We start from the raw sequence: 22911 nt of genomic DNA, 5'->3' as shown, positions 1-22911 counted from the left end.
AAATTAGAAGCTCGATTGAAGCCTAAAATTCGAACTTGATTGAAGTGAAAGAATAGTTATATAATTATAGTTATATAATTATGTTATGATTTTTTAACCCCAAATTTATTTTTTAATTATAGTTATATAATTATATTTATTATTTAATATATTTTACCTTAAATATTATGTTGTAGTTAATTTGAATATTTTTGTTTCACTTGATTTTATGGTTTTTAACTTATATATATTATGACTTGCTTTGAATATGACTTGTGATATAAAAAAAATATTTTTTATTAAATATTTTTGATATTTTTATTTAATTTTTTAAATAATTATGACGTCGTCCGGTTCTTCCGACCGTTTAGACCGATTCGATCGGTTAAACTAATAAACCGATAATATGACCGGTTCGTTAACCGATCCGGTTCTGAAAACCATGGTAGTGATACTACAACTTGCTTTCGGACTAACCTGCTTGCATCTTTTATTTTTAATTATTTTTCCCACTTTCACATGCCAGATGTTAAAGATTCCTGGCTTTTGTTTTTTTTAACTTTTGTTATAAATTAAATATTTCAGTTCTGGTACTATCTGCATTGGGATTCTAATTTAGTTTTCAAATATCTGCATTATTAAAAACCGATAAAATAGTTGAAAATAGTTGAAAATATTAGCCAGAGAGAGAAATTATGTATTTAATCAACCAGTTATTGTATTTTTATTTTAGTCATCTAACACTTAATTATATATTTTTATTTTGATTTGTTCACTCGCCGTTTAAAAATAAATAGAACTTATGTTGATGTGTAAATGTTTTTATTTCTTTTCAGTTATGATATAATATTATGTTATAGTAATACGTCAATATTCTCGTTAATTTAGAATAAATAACATTATTGATAATGTGTCGCCTTTTTTTATTTCTTTTCAATTATAATGTAACTTTATCTTATAGTGATACATTAATATTATCGTTGATTTTTCAACAGTATGTGACCAAACAAAACCAAAATATGATGCTAAGTACGATTTTGAAAAAAAATTAAGTGACTAAAATAAAATCATGAAAATAAATGGGTGATTAAATACATAGTTTACTCAATTATTTAATATGATAGATATTTATGTTCTATTAGAGTACATTTATTTATCATACATTTATTTATCATATTAAATTCATAAATAAATTAGATGGATTCTAGAAGGATATAAGCAAAGTTATAGCAAAAAATTGATAATAACGCCATGATAAGTATTCAACTATTTCATCTCATTAATTACAGCTACCTGCTATCTTAATTACACTTTAATGTTTGAGACTTTCAATTATCATTCGGATGTCTCTTACGGAAGTTGCTCTCAACCTGGTGTTGGGGGTAGCCTACTATCTTACCTCCCCTACCCTATATATATGGGAAAAAGGGACAGCCATTTATATATATGATAATATCTCCATCCCTGGATAAAGTTGTGAATTTCCTATTTAATAGTTACAAGGACTGAAAATTAATAAAATTATATTTTAAGGTTAAAAATGAAGTTATAATTCTATATGTATAAATGTTTTTAAAATCACAAAGTTCTTGGGGAAAAAACATTGTAGTTTTGTTTATAATGTAGAAAAGTATTATATTTTCAAGGTAAATATCAAGATTTAAATTTATATAAGGTGTGGATTAACATTCTTGAAGACTCTTTATTATTGTTCGAATTTAGATCACCGAAGAATAAATCATCCTGAAATCACCGGGACCACTAAATAGATTCAATTCAATACAAAAGGAAGGGAATAAATCAAGCATATTCTAACAAGCAAAACATACTCTTTGGTTCTTTAGACTTGAGTAGCAAGCTTCATCTACAAATGACATTGGAAAAGATTTACAATTGAAATCTTTCATTTAATTTCACACACATGAATTTTCAAATTTCAATATGGAAGGAATGTAATGCCCCAAATTTTGGTTAGTGACCAAAACATAAATTTTTAAAGTTTGGTGATGAAAGTGTAAAGTTAGAAAAGTTTAGGGATCAAAAAGGTAATTTTAAAAAACTTAGGTAATCTATCCCCATAAATAAATAGTTCACCCTTAAGTGTTGGGTTTTGTGGGAAACAAATTTTGGATCCGGAATTTATGTTAAAAGCTATAAAGTGGTAAAGTCCGGTAAAAATTTGGTAAATCGGATCGAATAAAAATTTCAGGAAAATATGAAGGTTATTAAATTAATATTAAAATTTTTATTTCCACATGTTAAAATGATGGAAAATAATATGGATCATTGGATTTAAGAAATTATTGCCATGTTTATTTTGGATCGTTGGATGAAAAATGACAAGATTGAAATTTTGGAAAGATTGCAAGGGTAAAGTTCGAAAGGGTGAATGAACGGGGTTCGTATTTAACTTTACAAATATGACAAGGGTTATGTGGCTTGGTATTAAGGTAAATATCAAGTTTCATTAAGGGCAAATTGGACATTTCTCATTAAATGAATATTATATTCATTTAAGCTTAAATATAAGGTAAATTAACATGAAATTAAGGAGAAATTTCATGAAACCAATATATTTTTCAGCTCCATTTCGTGCTCTCCCATACCTAGGTAAGAGAAATTTTATTTTTGAATTTTGAGCAATTTCATTTGGATTTTGGATCGAGTTGTGAACTAGAAAATTGTTCTATTCGAAAAATGTTATCATTTGGTACCACTATTGCATGCTAATTTGGTTTATGTTCAAAGATCCCAAATTCTAGGGTTTATGTTCATATTAGAGTTTCATGATTTTATGAAATATTTAGATGTTATTGAGGTTGTAGAATCATTTACAAGCTTGGTTGTCGATTAAAAATCACCTATACATGTCTATACATGCTTATGTTGATTTCGGCCTAACCCTAGATTTGGGGAAATATTGTCATTTGATGAAATAAAGTTAGGGGTTTGATTGTAAAGATTTCATAATGTTGAATAGAGGTTGGTTTCATGCTTGAATCAAGTGAAAACATTGAATCCCTAACACATATATGGTTCGGCCTTGAGGAAATAAGTTGGGAAAATTGTAGAAAAATTCACATGTCTTAGAAATGTTATTTGGAAGGTTCTACAAGCCTTAGAAATTTTTTTGGGTCATTTTAAATTTTTCAAAAGTTGAGGGACTTATTCGTTAATTTTGAAAAGTTATGAGATGAATGTGTAATTACTCAATAATTGATGTACATTGCTGGAAATTACTGTTTGAGGGCTGAAATTGAAGTTAGAATGTTAAATTTAGCCATTTTGGAAATTTGGCAAAGTTTAAGTACTAAATAGTAAATATTGACAAAGTTAATGGCTTAAGTGGTAATTATGGTATTGTTGAGATATTTTGCTGGAAATTTATTAGGCTTAGTTGGACCTTGAATTGTATGAAATAATGGCAAGGGCCCATTATGAGAAAAGGAAAATTTAAGATGAAATTTAGAAGAAATCGAAAAATAATAATACCTTTGGGTATTATTATCATGTATAAAATGTTAGTAAGAGTATTAACATGCCTTTTATATTTGTATGTGCTTGTATGGATGTTTGGGTAGATCGTGATCAAAACCATGATACAAGCAAAGTGAAAGGCAAGGATAAAGTCCAAGAATAATCGAATATTGACAATAAGGCATAATAGTGAGACATATAATGTGAGTGCATTTATTATGTACTTATATGATATGAGTATGACTTGCAATGAGTCATTCTCGAGTATTTTTATGTAAATATGTTTTAACGCATTTTGAAATATTTTCATAAAGTTTATGAAAATGATTTTACGAATGATTTTAGAGTTTGAACTGCCCTAAAACGAATGGATGTGTTTCACACAAATTATTATTTATTGATGGTTTGGAATAAATGTTTAACCTGCGATTTGTATTTTAAAGTCTATTGTAAGTACATAGAGAGTCATAGGTGCAATAGTAATACCATAAATAAGGTGGTATTGAAGTAGTATTGTGTATTGTAGCATTATGTATGTAATTGTCATACTTGGTGTGTGCTGGATATCTATCGATTTTATTTAATGTATTATTGTATTTTCGTACTAGTACTTTGTGTACTTGGAGTATACTATGGCACTTTGTGTGCAAGGATGATAGTCGTACGGGATTATTACTCCATAGTTATTATATTGTTGTTGTGTACCACAATACCTATATATTATTGTAGCACTTACGTGCTTATTGTGTACCTTGCATTCTTATTTGTCATACATTGGGGTGTGAATGAATATTTTAAAATATATTGATTAATAAGTATGCTAGGCATATGAAATACTGTTTCACATGTTATTTGATGGAAAATTAGCCTATCAAGTCAATTTTATGTGTTAATATATTTTATATGATTAAACTCGTATTTTGATCTTTTATAAAATACTTATGTTTTAATGTCTCATTTATTATATTATGTCTCACTAAGTGAATAATTAGCGTGTGATGATTTTCAAGCATAGGTAATAACGTACGATCGGAGTGTAGCTGATATCATCTGTCAATAATTGCCTTATCAGTAATAATATGACATCTCTAGATGTTTATTTTGATATTACTAATCGACATGTACTTAGATATTATATAATGTTCTAATAGGACATTTGATATTTAGTTTATAGTACTATATTATAGTCGAACTTAAGCTACTATGTGATGGGTTTCAAAATGCTATTTATATATTAATAGTTAATAAACGGATATTTTAAATATTATAATATTAAATCGTTTTATAAAAAAATATTTTACTAATTTTTAAGTACAATAATATTTTAAAAATCATGTGATGTCTATGACTCGTACAAGAACGTATACCTGGAATGGGTGTTACAAGGAATAAGTCAGCTGGCACTTCACAATTACAACAAATCTGCAGATTCCAATAGCCAATATGTTGTTCAAGTATTTTGCAGATGCATCCATCAAAACAAACAAGATGAACAGTTTCAAGATTCCCAGAAAAAGGGTCCCATTAAAATCAGATACCAAAAACATACAATTTATTTAGGTACTTGATTCTTCTCATAAGAAGAAGAAGAAGAGGATTTACAAGAGATTCTCATATGTATCACTTCCTTCATACTTTCATAAACAAAAACACAAGTGTCCTATTATATTTTTTTATCTATGTACGCTCTATATTGCTTAACCAAACAACAAAACTGGAAGAAAGAGATCAAAATTAGATATTAGTGGAAGACTGGTAGGTTCATGGTGGTTGATGGTCCCCTATATGTGAAGAAAACTCCATTGCAAAACTGGACTGTGACTTTTGCTTGGTAAAGAAGAAAAGCTTGGGGGACCCTTTTGATAGGCTTATATTTACATTGATAAGCTCTTTTTTATTTATGGTATCTTTTGATTTGATGATAATTCCCAGCTCTTTTCAGTCCATTGAAATAGTTTCACCTCCATTCAAGATCCATGGGTGCCCTGCATTTCACAAAAAGAAAGATTCCTTTTAGCAATTTGATTCACTTTTTAGACGAAAAATTTTGGGTTTTTAGATGAAAAAAAGATAGTAAATTCAAAAACTTACTCAGGACTTGTTCTGCAGATAATCTCCTGGAAACATCTCTGCAAATCATCTTCCTCAACAAATCCTTTGCTTCGGAAGAGATGGACCTGAAAATCCTGGAAGGAAGCCTCAAATTCCCTCTCAAAATAGCCTCGAAAATCTCCTCGGCCGTTTCTCCGTAAAACGGAGGAACTCCGGCCAACATGACATACAAAACGACGCCGGCGCTCCAAACATCGACCTTCTCGTTATAACTCCTACCCATGACAACCTCCGGCGCGACGTAATACGGCGTACCCACCAACCCATCGGCGGTGCAGAGTTCGCCCAACCAAGTGGCGGAACCGAAATCACCGATCTTCAAATTGCCCCTGAAGTCGAAAAAGATATTATCGGGTTTGATATCCCTGTGAACGACGCCGTACCGGTGACAATGAGCCAGACCCGACACGAGCTGTTTGGCGTAAGAAGCAACCTTGGGCTCCGACAGGTCGTGCTGGATGATCTGGTCGTAGAGGGTGACCGGCTGACAGAGGTCGAGGATGAGGTGGAGGGCGTTTTCCGATTCAAACATATCATGGATTTGGACGATGTTGGGATGGGGAGACAAAAGGGTCATGATCTTGGGCTCGTTTTCCAGGCATTGACGGTCGGTGGGGTCGGAGAGGAGGCGTTTGTCGATGGTTTTGATGGCGAAGAAGGACTGGGTGATGGGACAGAAGGCTTTAGAGATGACGCCGAAACGGCCTCGGCCGATCTCTTCGCAGGGCTGGTACTTGTTCTTCAGTGATTCGCTCAGCATTTTTGTAGCTGTTGGGTTTTCTCTCTGTTTTGGTGGAAATTTTAAAATTTATGGGTTTTTTTTTGGTTTAGGGCTTGCGAGGGGTAATGGAGGGGGATTTATGGAGAGAAGAAGAAGGGATTTTTGAGAGGAATATTCGGTAGTAAAGCTGGAGGATTCAGATGAAAGGCAATTAACACGTTTGTTTGTTTCAGGAGCTGGAAAATAATAACTTGTCAACAACGTATTTAGTCTCTATAATTTAATTTTGATTACTCAACTATTTTTAAGTAAATTATTATATTTTTATTTATTTTATTCAAAATAAAATTAAACATTAAATATGATTTAAAAAGATAATTGGTGACTAAAATAGAACAAAAATAATAATAGAGGAACTAAATATGTAGTTTACTTTTTTCTTTAAATCATAATATATAATATTATATTTTGATTCGTTTTAATTAGGAGTTTTAAATTTAAAATTTAATTTCTTTATGTTTTAAACTTAAAATTAAACTATTAACGAAATTAAAATATTGCTCTTAAATTCATGTCTATTACATCATTGTTTTTCTAGTTACATGACATACGGATTAGTATTTTTACCTCAATATGTCATATGAATTAATTTAATAAAAGGGTAAACTACACTTTTAGTATCTCAACTATCACTTTTATTCTATTTTGGCCACTTTACTATTTTTTTGTTTTAAAATCATACATGGCATTACGTTTTTGTTTTATTGTGGTCAGCTACCGTTAAAAAATTAACAGTGATGTTGACATGTCATTGTAAGGTAATGTAATGTCATCATTGAAAAAATTTTAAAAAAATATCACATCAATAAGTTTGTTGATTTTTTAATGACGGATGACCAAAATATAACATTAGGTATGATTTTGAAAAAAATAGTCGGGTGACCAAAATGAAACAAAAGTGATAATTAAAGTACTAAGCATGCAGTTTACCCTTAATAACATTGTCCTTGTAATGTAAAAAATATAGTGAGTGATTTGACTTTGACTTTTGAGAATTGTTATTTTACTTGTATAAATTGAGAAAAATAAAATAATGTTAATAGAATTTAGAAATAAAGGTATCATGTCATTTAAAGAGTTTTTTAGTTTCAACACTTTGTGCTTGAATAGAATTTTGACCAAATTAATATATTAGTTACGAAATCCTTTGTAGAAATTTATTTTTCAAGCAAAGCAATTTTTCTTTTAAAAAAAATAGTACAAGTATACTTGTATATTTTCACTCGAGTCACATGTAACGCGATCTAGATAAAAATAAGGGTAAATTAAATAGAATATCATTTAATTTTAGATTTTGTGTCATTTTTACCACTAAATTTTAAATTGCTTTATTTTTGGTATTGAACTTTAATTTCGGTTTTTATTAAAACATTGACTTGTTAAATCATTAACTATGTAATGTAGTAGGTATTTCTTTCTCATTAATTTTATTATATGTATTAATTTTATCATTAAATTTAAGATAAACTACACGTTTAATAACTGAACTTTATTACATAGCGAAAAGCTAGGATCTTTTATATAAAAGCAAAGGTTTAAATTCGAATCTTTGTGATTACTGTATGTAAAAAGAACATGACACTATTGTATTGAATTTTACATAAAGTTATATTTGAATAACATTGAATATAAGTATTTTTCTTTTATTTATTGAAATATTTTATTTTATTTTTTATTTTTAAAAATATCCTCCTTTTAGTTTGGAAGGACAATGAAAAATGAAATGGAATCTTTCAAAAGGAAAAGCAAGGATTAGTGAAGGGTTGGTTATTTTTCAAATCAATTTAGAGATATGAGCAATTTATAATTTTGACTGTCAGAGGTCTTCTACGAAAGTTGCTCTCAACCTGACGTTGGGGGTAACCTACTACCTTACCTCTCCCTTACCCTATTACGTATGGGAATAGGGTCAGCTAATTTTATCTACCAAAAAATTATGTCACTCTGTTAAAAGAAATCCTACACATATACAATAGAAAAGCGATAATAATATATTTAAAATATATTTTGACAAAATACTTAATATCATACATATTGTTTCAAAAAAATATCATACACTATATATTTTAAAATTCCAATATAACAATTGTACTTTTAAAATATATCATTTAATATTTATAAAAATAATATATTATTTTAAATATTTTTAAATGATCTAGACGTGATATATATTACTTAATGATTTTTTAACAATAGACACCAAAAATCAAACTAAAATATAATTTAGACACCTAAACTGTATTAATCAAAACAAAAACAAAAATTTGTAAGCAAAAACAAAAAGGTAAAATCCGACTTGGCTTACTCTTTGTCTTTTCCAACTGATACGCTGTTAGCATTACATATGTTATAGTGATAACTCCAATAATGATAATCAACCCATCACCAGCACAACTGAAAACAAACCAATAATTCATGAGAATGATGTTTTCTAAATAAAAATACATAAATTTAAATATTAAGAATAAAAAGTAATTTTAACTTTTAGAAAGTTTTATTTTATTTAAAAATTAATTTAAAACATAAATATAATACATCTCTACTCCTGAATTATAATTCTTTAAAATAACTTAAACATTATATCATTTTGTTATTTGAAATTATAATAACGTGACACGTACTTTGGTTAAGTGAGTTTTCTCCTTACAAGTCTTAGAAGGAATTTTTAATAAGATTCGTTTTCTTTTAAAACAATGTTATATCGTAAAAATTAATCTAATTTAGTTATAAGTCCGATTAGCATCTACATGAATATGTATTCATAAACAAATAAAAAAATGATTAATGGAGTGTGATGATAATGAAATTGGAATAAATAAATAAGAATACCACTAAACCGGTGCCAGACATCACAATTTTCTGTGTACTAATTTAACGTCTTTCGCTTTGCAAAAGCCCCCACCACCGTCCGCCACCTTGTTTATCTTTTGATGATGAAGTGCTGAAAAACAATTGGGCAGCATGCCATCGTTTTGTTTTTTCCCCCTATAAGGATCTTGTTTTTACTTTAATTAATTAATCGATTAGAATCTAATCATTTAAGCTTTGATCACATATCTTAAAGTATTTTTAAAGGCGAAGATACATATGCTAATAATACCACATTTAAATGAATTGAATATCAATAAAATAAGTAATTATTTAAAAAAAAATTCAAAATATACGCGTATCATTACTTGAAATCAGCGCATCCGTCATCGGTTGCCAAGTGGAACCAACGACCCAACACCAAATGTGTCATGCCACCGCCACTAATCACTTGTTATAGTTTTTCATCTGTCATTGCACATCTTTTAAACACGATAAATAATTCACTTGTCATTTTCGTTGGGTTGAATTTCTTTCTAAACTCAATTCAAATCGGAACTTCGATTTATTAAAATATGATAAAAGACTTGGAGGTTTAGTGTGTTGTTAAAAATAATACGAATGTGCTGATTATTTCTATGTTAATTTAAACCTACTATTTTTTCCCCAAACATTTTGGATTAGAATATTGTTGCATGTATTATTTGAAAAGAGAGAAAGAAAGAGGAAGGTGAAGGTGAAGGTGAAGGTGAAGGTGTCGATCTCTCTCTCTCAACCTTTGTTAATAGATTTTATAGTGATTCATAATGATAGTGTCATGTATAAGGTTATAATACTATTTATAGGTTAGTAAACCTAATTGGAGTGTCGACTGTCGAATAATTTAAACTTTCACATATCATATGAACTCATCAGAGATGTTATTAAAAGATTGTGGCTTCTCGAGAGATACACAACGTACGAGATTCTTTCTTTAAAAGTGTTATACTAAGAATTCTACTATAGGAAAATTCTCTGAAAATTCGGATATGTGAAATCACAAGATATGTATGATTTTCTTGGAAGCGTGATGACATTAACCATGATATGACCTAAAAGCTTGCATCATGCTTGCCGGTATAACTTGATATTGGATTAATCAATAAATTAGACTAATAATTAGGAATATAATCATTGACCTAATTTATGTACACACACACACTCTACTATTAAAATACGATTATTATATGTGAGAAAAGCATGCTCAAGGTACACCTATGCAGCACGCCAAACATACATATTATAATCCATAATCTGAGGTTTTAAGGTAATGCAATTTATTATTTGCTAAACCCAAATGCTGTACATTAAATTCTTTTATTATGTGCATAAAACAAATTCCAGTTTCGTTTGAATATGAGTGTCTAAAATTCAAGATTAGGACGTTTATTGATTAAATCATAATCATTGTCACTCATTCCAAGTATGCTAAACCAAGTGTTATTTTTGGTATTTCTATATTTTTGCTATAAGATATTGAGATTACTAAAGTCCATAAATAAGGGATAAGCTTATACAAAATAGTTAAGCCCAATCATTGAGATTCCTTCGATTGTTGTAGCTTGATGAGCGACTAACAAATCTCCATCTAACAGTAGGAATGATTGATAAGTAACAAATTGTGTATCTCTTATATTTAATTTCATAATTTTTTTTAAAAAAAAATTGGATTCAAAAACAAAATTTTGTATAAAGTAACAAAATTTTGACTCGACTTGACCTAAATAATTACCATTACGTATCTCTTATATTTATGGATAGTTGTTATAGTCTTTCTCTCTATTTAGAGATAATTATTATAATATTTCTCTTTATATATTTCGTTATCTTCCTATTCTATCGAATAAAAAAAATATTTTAATGGGTTGAGCTTTATCAAAAATTTAATACGGATCAAATATTAAAGTAGATTAAATCGAGTAAAAATATTTAATTTTAAATTAAAATCGAAGCGTTAAAAAAATCGACCCACCTCGGCTCGACCCAACAAATAGTATAGAATTAATTATTTGGAAAGGACCGGGTTAAGATTATGCTAAGCTAGAGTGACCCAAGACGATTTTACGATTTGTCCAAATTTCCAATTCAATAAGTTGACGGCCCATACCAAAGGGTCATACTTTAATTACACAAAATTCAAGGGATCAAATAATAATTATAACATTCATTTACCGTTGCTGGTTTTCACTTGCTTCCGATTCCGACTTGTACTTCATTTTCCACTCGTTTAGAGAGGAAAAAAAATAAAAACTAGGGTTTTTAGATTCAGAGATTGCAAATCCGAGAAGCTAGGGCTCATCGTTTGTTTCTTTCAGTTTAAATCCTTCAAGGAGAAATAAGAACAAGTGAGCGAAGATGAGGATTATGATAAAAGGAGGAGTATGGAAGAACACGGAGGACGAGATATTGAAAGCGACGGTTATGAAATATGGGAAGAATCAGTGGGCTCGAATTTCTTCTTTACTCGTTCGTAAATCTGCTAAGTAATGTAAGGCTCGTTGGTATGAATGGCTTGATCCTTCTATCAAAAAGGTACATTTCTTTCTCTCTCTCTCTCTCTTTGAATTATTTTTAGGTTATTAAGATGGATTTGTTTTAAAAATGAGTGTTGATAGATTTTTTAAATTGCTTATTGTCGGATAGCTTATTTTGATTTCTTCTTAATTAACCAAATCAGTAATGGGTATTGAAGCTTTTCAACATTTCGATTTCTAATGGATTCTTCCTTGAACATTTGGGGTTTAGGGTGGTTTTAGCTACATTAGAAGTGTTTTTGTATCTTTCGATTAGCTAAACTTAAAATAATGAAATGATATTGTAGCTTATTGTTTCTTGCTGTTTGGTTGCTCAAACCTCAAAGTTGGTTTAAGAAAAGCAACAATTTAACTGTAGAACACCAAAATAATGCTTGATTAAAATTATGTAAATATTTAAAATGTGGACTAACCCACATTTGGATGTAATTATTGGATATAGAAATAGCAATCACAAAATTTTACGTCTTACTATTTGTGTACTTGTGTGTCGAAATATGGCCTTTTCTTCTGGAGCATAAAATAAAGTTGATAAAGTGAGAAACAAGAGCATTTTAATTAGATGAATTAGAGTGTTTTGGTGCTTAAATTGTCAGTGTCATTCTTGCTGAGTTGGGTATTACTGTTTCTCTTTGTGTTGGATTTTTAAAGTGTGTTTTTAATTGATTCCTTTTGATGAATAAAAACTGTCTGTAATTTTTTTTTTCTATTCAGTTCTATTAATGAGAACTTTGAAGTGATAACTTGGGTTTTTGTGACATATGTAGACTGAGTGGACTAGAGAAGAGGATGAAAAACTGCTTCATCTGGCGAAGCTTATGCAAACACAATGGAGAACAATTGCTCCAATTGTTGGCCGGACTCCATCTCAATGTCTTGAGCGATATGAGAAACTCCTTGATGCAGCTTGTGCTAGAGATGAAAATTATGAGCCTGGTGATGATCCTAGGAAATTACGTCCGGGAGAGATTGACCCTAACCCTGAATCTAAACCTGCACGTCCGGATCCTGTTGATATGGATGAGGATGAGAAGGAAATGCTTTCCGAAGCTCGAGCTCGGTTAGCTAATACTAGGGGTAAGAAGGCAAAGAGGAAAGCTAGGGAGAAACAGCTTGAAGAGGCCAGGAGGCTCGCATCTTTGCAGAAACGGAGGGAACTTAAGGCTGTTGGAATTGATACAAGGCATCGGAAGAGGAAAAGAAAGGGAATTGATTATAATACAGAAATCCCCTTTGAGAAGAGGCCTCCTCCAGGATTTTATGATGTGGCTGATGAAGATAGACCTGTTGAACAGCCTAAGTTCCCAACAACAATCGAAGAACTTGAGGGAAAGAGAAGAGTAGATATAGAAGCACAGTTAAGGAAGCAAGATATTGCAAAAAATAAAATTGCACAGAGGCAGGATGCACCATCAGCAATATTGCAGGCCAACAAGCTAAATGATCCAGAAACAGTGAGGAAGAGATCCAAACTTATGCTACCAGAACCTCATATTTCCAATCATGAATTAGAAGAGATTGCAAAGATGGGATATGCCAGCGATCTCCTTGCTGGGAACGAGGAACTGGCGGAAGGGAGTAGTGCTACTCGTGCTCTTCTTGCAAATTATTCCCAGACTCCACGGCAAGGAATGACACCTTTACGGACCTCACAAAGAACACCTGCCGGAAAAGGTGATGCTATCATGATGGAAGCTGAAAATCTGGCTAGGTTGAGAGAGTCTCAGACACCCTTGCTTGGTGGAGAAAACCCTGAGCTGCACCCTTCAGATTTCTCGGGGGTCACTCCTAAATCACAGGTCCAAACACCTAATCCAATGTTGACTCCTGCAGCAACTCCTGGAGGTGCAGGTCTTACTCCTAGAATTGGAATGACACCTTCAAGGGATGGCTATTCTTTTGGTTTGACCCCCAAGGGAACTCCCATCAGGGATGAGCTCCATATAAATGAAGAGATGGATCTACATGACAGTGCCAAGCTTGAGCAACGAAGACAAGCTGATGCAAGAAGGAACTTGCGATCTGGGCTTGGTAGTCTTCCAAGGCCGAAGAATGAGTACTAAATAGTCATTCAACCACCACCAGAGGAAAGTGAAGAACCAGAGGAAAAGATTGAAGAAGACATGTCTGATAGGATAGCTAGAGAAAGGGCTGAGGAAGAAGCACGATACCAGGCACTGCTTAAGAAGAGATCAAAAGTGTTACAGAGGGAGCTTCCAAGACCTCCTAGTGCATCCCTGGAACTAATTAGAGATTCTTTGTTGAGGACTGATGGAGACAAAAGTTCCTTTGTTCCTCCTACTCTAATTGAGCAGGCTGATGAACTTATAAGAAAGGAGCTTCTGTCATTGCTGGAGCATGACAATGCTAAATATCCACTTGATGAAAAGGCCAATAAAGAGAAGAAAAAGGGTTCCAAGCGCTCTAGTAATGGATCTGTTCCTAGTATCGAAATTTTTGAAGAAGATGAAATGAAAGAGGTTGTTGCCATGCTTTTCACTGATTATGTTGCCTTTATTTCATTCTTTTATATTCAATTTATGTTTCCGAACCTTAGTAAATTTACAGGACATTCTCATCATACTCTACAATTTCTTGTTACTGTAAGAATTTGTCATTTTGTGCTTGCTATAGAATTGAGTTGAGCTTGTGGTAAACATTGCCTATCACAGGTTTTATTCATTAAGGAGTTCAAACCACCTAAAATCTCATAAGAGAAGTGGAAAAGTGATTTTCATTTGATTTTACCTTCTAAATATTGTGGTGCCTGTAATTATTGGTGTCTATATCTTATTCTACTGCATGTAAGGGCTTGTACTCTAAATTCTATCTGCTGAGTACCAACTACTGCTCACTTTTCAGATTCATTTCCCTGTCAGCCTGATGCTGAGATTCTTTTGTCTTTTGATCCTCAAGTTTTTAATAACATAAATGATATATGAGTGTAACTGATGATGAGCCTTTTGCAAACTGACAAATTGCCTTATTGTTGTTGTCAGGCTGATTCACGGATAAAGGAAGAGGCTGAATATCTTCATATGGCAATGGGACATGAAAATGAATCTCTTGATGATTTTGTTGAAGCACATAATACATGCTTAAATGATTTCATGTACTTCCCTACTCGTCATGCTTATGGTCTATCAAGTGTTGCTGGAAATGCGGAGAAACTTGCAGCTCTGCATACTGAATTTGACAATGTGAAAAGGAAGATGGATAACGATAAGTCAAAGGCAGAGGGCGTGGAAAAGAAATATAGTGTTCTCACACAGGGTTATGAGGTACAACATTACACCATGTTAATTTTAATTGAAAATTTTATCATGCATGTTATAATCTCCATTATGCAATTTCTGTTATTAGATTTCCTTCCATGAGAACTTTTGTTCCTCATGCATTGTGTTTTTCTTTTTGTGTCTGAATCCAGTAAACAATTTCTTAGTGCTTAATAGCATATACGTAAATATTTATACAGCATGTTTTCTTTAAATGAGTCTGAATTGAGTAAGTAATTTTGGTAGTGTTCAATAACATTTACAGAAGTGTTCATATATGTTTTCTTTATGTTTGAATCCAGCAAATTGGTTGCCTTAAGATCATGTGTTTTTCTTTATTTTGGTTTGGTTATTCAGTTATCTATTCTTTTTTGGTTTCTGCAATCTGATGATACTTGATGTCTTATGTTAAAACATCTAATAGTGGGCTGGAGTCCTGATAAGTAACTTTCTAAAAGCCTTATGTTATCTTGTTCGTTTTAATATGGAGCTTGGTACGAAATCATTTGGCGATGCTTAATGGATGATGGTTGCTTCTATCCGGCTTCTAGAAAAATAAATTGAACTCGGTATTTTTATTTTACTTGATATTTGAAATGCTGCATCGTAAGGAACTTGTTTGAAATTGTAGTTCCTTTTGAACTAAACAACTGAAATTTCATTTATCAGAGACGGGCTGCAACTCTTTGGCGTCAGATTGAGTCGACCGTTAATCAGATAGATACTGCAGGAACAGAACTAGAGTGTTTTCAAGCATTACAAAAGCAGGAGCAGCTAGCAGCATCACACAGGATAAATGGCCTCTGGGAGGAAGTTCAGAAGCAGAAGGAGCTTGAACAAACATTACAAAAACGCTACGGGAATCTCTTAGCCGAGATGGAAAGGATGCAAAAGCTGATGGATTTATACAGAGTACAAGCACAAAGACAAGACGAGGCAGCTGAGAAGGATCGTGCTTTCGAGCCATCTGAGGCTGCAGCAAGTCAAGATGCCGTTCCAAGCTTGGGACTTTCAGAGCCTGCTCCTTCCTCGGAGGATGTTGACTCTACTCCTGATGGCCAGCCAAATCTGAAAGTTGATATGAATGTCGATTTGCGAAAAGAGCAGACTACTATGGATACAGAAACAGACGGAAGCATGTCTGGTAATGAGGATAATACCATAAAAGCAACGATCGGAGATGGTGTAACAAGTTCCAAGGTTGCTTCAGAATCTGTAAACCCTGATGCTGCGTTTAGCAAACAGGAAAGCATCAAAGAAACGCCTGAAGGTGAAGGTTTTATCGATCACATCAAGATTGGCTAGAGGAATAGCTGTTTTAGCTCTTAACAAGTTCCAAATTTTATCAAATCGGAGTCGTTAATTGTAACACCCCAATTTAGGGGCTAAAATTAAGAAATTATAAAGTGGCGGATTTATTTGGTATTTTGAAAGAAACAAGGGATTAAATTGTAAGATTTCAAAGTTGGTAGACTGTTTTAAGAAGTGCAGGAAGTTCAGTGGCTAAACCCATGATTTAACCATCTTTTTAATATGTTGAATTATAAATATGATTCCCGTGCACAGGCAGTAGAAATTTTCCAGATTTTTCTTCTTCAACAACCCTCTTTTCAACTCTGATCTACTCGCCGTCTGACCTCCAAACGACGAGCCAAAACCACCATCGTGTTCGTTGTCAATCGAGGAACAAAATCCCTCAAACCTTTCGTCGTGAATCATCGCCGTTCGTCGTGAATTTCAGTCGGAAGTATCGTCGGTAATAACTCGGTTTTAGTTGGTTTTTCATCGATTCACGACGATCGGGTCATCCGTTTATGACACCTCCCGCACCATCGTGTTCGTTGCATCGTTCCGAGTTTGTCGGTGTCATTCTTGGTCTCTGTCGACGGCGGCGCGTGAGGAGGTGAAGCAGTCAAAGTTTCCGATTTGTTGAAATCGAGCTCTCCGCCGTTCAAAAATTGTGAACCGAGCTTTGTAAGTATCTCGAAATCGCTCAAAATAATTTTTAGAAAATTTTCCGGGATTTTAGCACTGTTCACGCGCCCCCACGCGCCGCCACTGCGCGTGGGGAAGAAAAAAAATAACCGGTTTGACCGATTTTGGTGCATAGTTGATCGGTTTGACCAGTCACAAACCGACCCGTTGACCCGACCCGACCCGTTGACCCATTGATCGTTGACCGTTGACCGTTGACGGCGTTGACCATTGTTGACCAAAACTTTGACTGGCTTTGACCAGGCATTAAACGACCTTTGACTTCGACCGAGTATACCTATCCTGACATTTTTCGACGTTCCGAATCCGATTCCGCTATCCGTTTTTCGAAATTCGAACCCGAAGACCTCGAAATTTCCGGTCAAACCCGTTGACTTTGATTTTGACCGAATATTCCAAATTTCCGAAAAGTCATATTTTATGCTTTCGACGTCCTGAATTCGAATCTGAAGTCCGTTTCGCCAAATTCGAACCCGATAAGCCGTCTTTCACTGATTTATCACCCGATTCGATCCGTTTATCGTAATTAAGCTCCGTTTCTGATATAATTTATGTTGATATGTATCTGAGGAATTATTGGAACTTGAATTGAAGATCAAAGGCGTTCGAGTGGAATTTTTATGGTCGATCAGTATTGCACGGAAAATCGAGGTAATACTTTACTACCTCTTTATGCTTTATAGAACATGTTGGTATTGGTAAATGCATGAATGGAAATGTTTGGTCTTATATGTGTAATTGATGAAGATCTACACTAGATACGAATACGGTAGAAAATAGATAACTGAATATGGCTCAGATGACTATTATAAGAAATTGGAGGACAGTTATAATTAAATTACAAGTTCTGAAATTAAGTGATAAAAGAATCAACCATGGATTGTAGATTATAATTTATCTCATTAAAGGTACTTAGATGATAAATTATGAGAATATTTCGATTAGGTAAAATTACGAAATTACCCTTATGGTGGAAAATGACAAGAATTGTCTATGGAAGTAGATTAATAAATCTGAAAAGAATTATTGATCTGCTAAATCTATTGATGTGATTAAGGAAATGTTAGTTTTACTTGGAAATTATGGATAACCGGTTTTTAACACCAAGAGGGTTTATGCAAGATACTAGAAGTCTGTTAAGGAATCACTTCAAGATCAGAGAAGGTTCGGGAAAGCAATTAACCATAGGATCTTTAAATTATAATTATTTTCGTTAAGAGCTAATATCGAAATTATCTGGTCAAGAAATTACGGAAATACCCTTGAGAGGTAAAATAGTCTGAGTTAACCCTAAATGAGAAAATACTTTGAGGATTCGTACTTAACTCGATTAAGTACAGATTTGATTTTTAAGATCCTGACTTAGTTCAGGAAAATTCCTGATATTCCGTTTGTAGAATCTGAGAAGACACTTGACCCAGAAATATCCGAGTTATGAGTAAATACCTGAAGAATAATTTATCGGAGTGTTCTGTTGTCAGAATTGTTCGAAAGGACTGAAATAAATGATAAGATTGAATTTAATAGTAAGATCAGACGGAAGGAAATTATTGAAAAACGATGAATCTGTAAAATGACCAAAATACCCCTGTAATGTAAATGACTCAAGAATATCACCAAACTCAGGAATGATTGAATATCCTCGAGCTCTGAAATGAATAGAATAAAACTAAACATCAAAATTACCAAAATACCCTCATGACCTATACCAAGTAAATGCCTTGGATTAATTAAGGAATCCAAATAAGCATAGGTATTGGCCTACCTTTAAAGGTAATGGAAAACAATATAAGTGAATAGATCAACCCTAAAGCTATGTCAATACCTGAATGGCATAGATATTACTGGAATATGTGTTCGTCTTCTCAAGTTTGGCTCGATGATAAATTTTGGAAGTATTCAGCTCAGCTCAGCTCTAGATCGTATTCAGTACTAAGAATTGGACGTTTGTTCGATAAATCAACCACGAAGACCAAATTGAATAGAACGGAAGTGTAACATGTGTCTGAAATTTAGGAACGTTTGAATTACTCTGAAAAATCCCGAAGTAACTAGAATGGATATGACTGTTAAATAAACTAGGTAACCTCAATGACTGAGGATTAAGTAAGTGGATTGGATAAGTCTGGAAATTCTGATGAGTTTATAAGATGTAATGTCCTTATGGAACATGAACTACAAATCAAGCATGTCAGTATGTCATGATATCGTGGAAGCTTGGAAACGAAATAAAGACCATTGGAAGATCTATTCAGCGATGATTCTGAAGATGATCTATGGACAAGAATTTGTGGTATTAACGAGTAAATACCCTGAAAGGAAAATGAATTGACCAGTCGACATAGATTATTAAGATTCTGAATCTTCGTTCTCAAGATTGTTCGATTATCCAATCAATTGACATGGATGTAAAGGATTCTGAATACCCTTCTGATTACGTACAACTTCTAAAAACTGTCCAAATAAGATATGATCCTGATAATTCACATTCTGAATAACTGATGATTTCGTCAGTTATTGAACTTTTCCAATAGTATTTATAACGTCCGGTATTTTATCGGTATACTGAAAATCTGTGTTTCTCTGTCTGCTAAGATTATTTAGCATCTCTGAATAATATCTGTAAACTCTGGTGTGTTCCTTAATCATATAAATATTTTATCTGATTTCCGACTTGAATTCTGTTCTGATATATGACCTGAATTCTGTTCTGATTTCTGATATGGATTCTGTTCTGATATCTGTTCTGAATTCTGTTTTGATTTCTGATATCTCCGTTTAATGACGGAAAAATGTTTTAATTGGGGGGTCTTGTTGAAGGAAGAATTTCTGCAGGTACCTCGGCTTTGTGCTCAGGGCCTTATATGTTGTGTTGGGTTAGGTGTATGGTTCTGGGGAACCTACACATTATGTTGTGATGGGATGGGGGTATATATATATATATGTTTTAAAAAGATCTGAAAAGTTACATGGTTTTTGGGAACACACTAGAAAACCTATTCTGATCTCCTAAACTCAGTCATCCGAAATATTTCTCTGAACTGAAAGCTCATTGTCTGTTACCACCTGAAATATCAGTAGGATCTCTGTTCAGCATAAAAATCTGTAAATGTTCGGAAACAATAAGGAAATATATATTTATCTGTATCTACACGTTCATCAGCATCATCTGGTAGTTTTGTATTACTGAGCTTTTCGAAGCTCACTCTATTACTCACCATTTCAGGTTAAAAGATTGTACCAGTACAGCTATCAAAATCAGTAAGGGAGTTCATCCGGCGTCGCTTACAGAGTATGGTACATGTGATTAGAGGGACATGTAATTGTATTTTGTTTTATATACGAGTCTGAAAATCTGTTTTGTTTTTTATACTGATAAATCATTTTATAAGTTTACATGTTCTGATAAAAATTTTAAATTTTCCGCTATTTTTTACAGTGGGTCGCTACGGTGGACCTAATGTGACTTCCCGGATCGGATCAGGCTACCCGCATCGGTCTGGGGGGTTACATTCAGTGGTATCAGAGCTATGGTTTGAGTCAAAATATTTCAAGATAGACCAGCCGGTCGAATGTCAAAATATGTCTGATCAGTACATGCCCCTAGACTATAATCGTACCTCTCTGAGCCGGAACTCCAGGGTTGAGTCCCTATCTGTAACGAGTAAACCAAAGTTTCTATCTGTTAAGGCTATACTTGTACAAAAAGGAACATCAGTAACATCTGTCTAAACGTTGTAAAGTACCTTACGATCCATATGAGAGTTATTTATCTGAGAAATTCTAACCCGACTCCATAAATGAAATTGGGATATGTTGTTGCTTTATGAGCCTATTCACGTAATCAAGACTGAATTGATTTCACAATGATAAAGTTGTTTTGATTATTTACTTGGACTGAGGGAGAATTCTGAAGAGATTGATTACTCGAGAAAATTTTCGTTCGGATTCTTTTATTGAAATGAGGAAAACTTATGAAAAGAATGTATGCTCAGCTGGTTAAGGGTTAGTGGAGGATACATACTTTTGTAAAAGCTACTTAAAGATGTGAGAGAACTGATGGAAGTTTCATTTTTACAATTATGTGACGTGAATGAATTTCAAGGACGAAATTCTTTTAAGGAGGGGAGAATTGTAACACCCCAATTTAGGGGCTAAAATTAAGAAATTATAAAGTGGCGGATTTATTTGGTATTTTGAAAGAAACAAGGGATTAAATTATAAGATTTCAAAGTTGGCAGACCGTTTTAAGAAGTGCAGGAAGTTCAGTGGCTAAACCCATGATTTAACCATCTTTTTATAATATGTTGAATTATAAATATGATTCCCGTGCACAGGCAGCAGAAATTTTCCAGATTTCCCTTCTTCAATAACCCTCTTTTCAACTCCGATCTACTCGCCGTCCGACCTCCAAACGACGAGCCGAAACCACCATCGTGTTCGTTGTCAATCGAGGAACAAAACCCCTCAAACCTTTCGTCGTGAATCATCGTCGTTCGTCGTGAATTTCAGTCAGAAGTATCGTCGGTAATAACTCGGTTTTAGTTGGTTTTCATCGATTCACGACGATTGGGTTATCCGTTTACGACACCTCCCGCACCATCGTGTTCGTTGCATCGTTCCGAGTTTGCCGGTGTCATTCTTGGTCTCCGTCGACGGCGGCGCGTGAGGAGGTGAAGCGGTCAAAGTTTCCGATTTATTGAAATCGAGCTCTCCGCTGTTCAAAATTGTGAACCGAGCTTTGTAAGTATCTCGAAATCGCTCAAAATAATTTTTAGAAATTTTTCCGGGATTTTAGCACTGTTCACGTGCCCCCACGCGCCGCCACTGCGCGTGGGGAAGAAAAAAATGATCGGTTTGACCGGTTTTGGTACATAGTTGACCGGTTTGACCGGTCACAAACCGACCCGACCCGTTGACCCGACCCGTTGACCCATTAATCGTTGACCGTTGACCGTTGACCGTTGACCGGCGTTGACCATTGTTGACCAAAACTTTGACTGGCTTTGACCGAGCATTAAACAACCTTTGACTTCGACCGAGTATACCTATCCTGACATTTTTCAAAATTCCAAATCCGATTCTGCTGTCCGTTTTTCGAAATTCGAACCCGAAGACCTCGAAATTACCGGTCAAACCCGTTGACTTTAATTTTGACCGAATATTCCAAATTTCCGAAAAGTCATATTTTATGCTTTCGACGTCCTGAATTCGAATCCGAAGTCCGTTTCGCCAAATTCGAACCCGATAAGCCGTCTTTCACTGATTTATCACCCGATTCGATCCATTTATCGTAATTAAGCTCCGTTTCTGATATAATTTATGTTGATATGTATATGAGGAATTATTGGAACTTGAATTGAAGATCAAAGGCGTTCGAGTGGAATTTTTATGGTCGATTAGTATTGTACGGAAAATCGAGGTAATACTTTACTTCCTCTTTATGCTTTATAGAACATGTTGGTATTGGTAAATGCATGAATGGAAATGTTTGGTCTTATATGTGTAATTAATGAAGATCTACACTAGATACGAATACGATAGAAAATAGATAATTGAATATGGCTCAGATGACTATTATAAGAAATTGGAGGACAGTTGGAATTAAATTACAAGTTCTGAAATTAAGTGATAAAAGAATCAACCATGGATTGTAGATTATAATGTATCTCATTAAAGGTACTTAGATGATAAATTATGAGAATATTTCGATTAGGTAAAATTACGAAATTACCCTTATGGTGGAAAATGACAAGAATTGTCTATGGAAGTAGATTAATAAATCTGAAAAGAATTATTGATCTGCTAAAACTATTGATGTGATTAAGGAAATGTTAGTTTTACTTGGAAATTATGGATAACCGGTTTTTAACACCAAGAGGGTTTATGCAAGATACTAGAAGTCTGTTAA

At 33.4% G+C, this 22911-nt stretch overlaps 1 protein-coding gene and 1 pseudogene across 1 annotated transcript; one reads left to right on the top strand and one right to left on the bottom strand.

The window, feature by feature from the left end:
* Window positions 1-5100: 5100 nt before the first annotated feature.
* Window positions 5101-6399, bottom strand: LOC120212528 (phosphoenolpyruvate carboxylase kinase 1-like). The gene is made up of 2 exons (XM_039210805.1): window positions 5548-6399; window positions 5101-5441 (listed from the first exon to the last, which is right to left on the bottom strand). The coding sequence occupies exons 1-2, from the start codon at window positions 6326-6328 to the stop codon at window positions 5395-5397; spliced, it is 828 nt and encodes a 275-aa protein (XP_039066736.1). The 5' UTR covers window positions 6329-6399; the 3' UTR covers window positions 5101-5394.
* A 4960-nt stretch (window positions 6400-11359) lies between these two features.
* LOC120213153 lies at window positions 11360-16397 on the top strand (annotated as a pseudogene).
* The last annotated feature ends 6514 nt before the right edge of the window (window positions 16398-22911 follow it).

The sequence above is a fragment of the Hibiscus syriacus genome, unplaced genomic scaffold (assembly GCF_006381635.1).
Source record: "Hibiscus syriacus cultivar Baekdansim isolate YM2019G1 unplaced genomic scaffold, ASM638163v2 tig00000738_pilon, whole genome shotgun sequence".
NCBI lineage: Eukaryota > Viridiplantae > Streptophyta > Magnoliopsida > Malvales > Malvaceae > Hibiscus > Hibiscus syriacus.
This window is presented reverse-complemented; position numbering and strand designations above follow the sequence as displayed.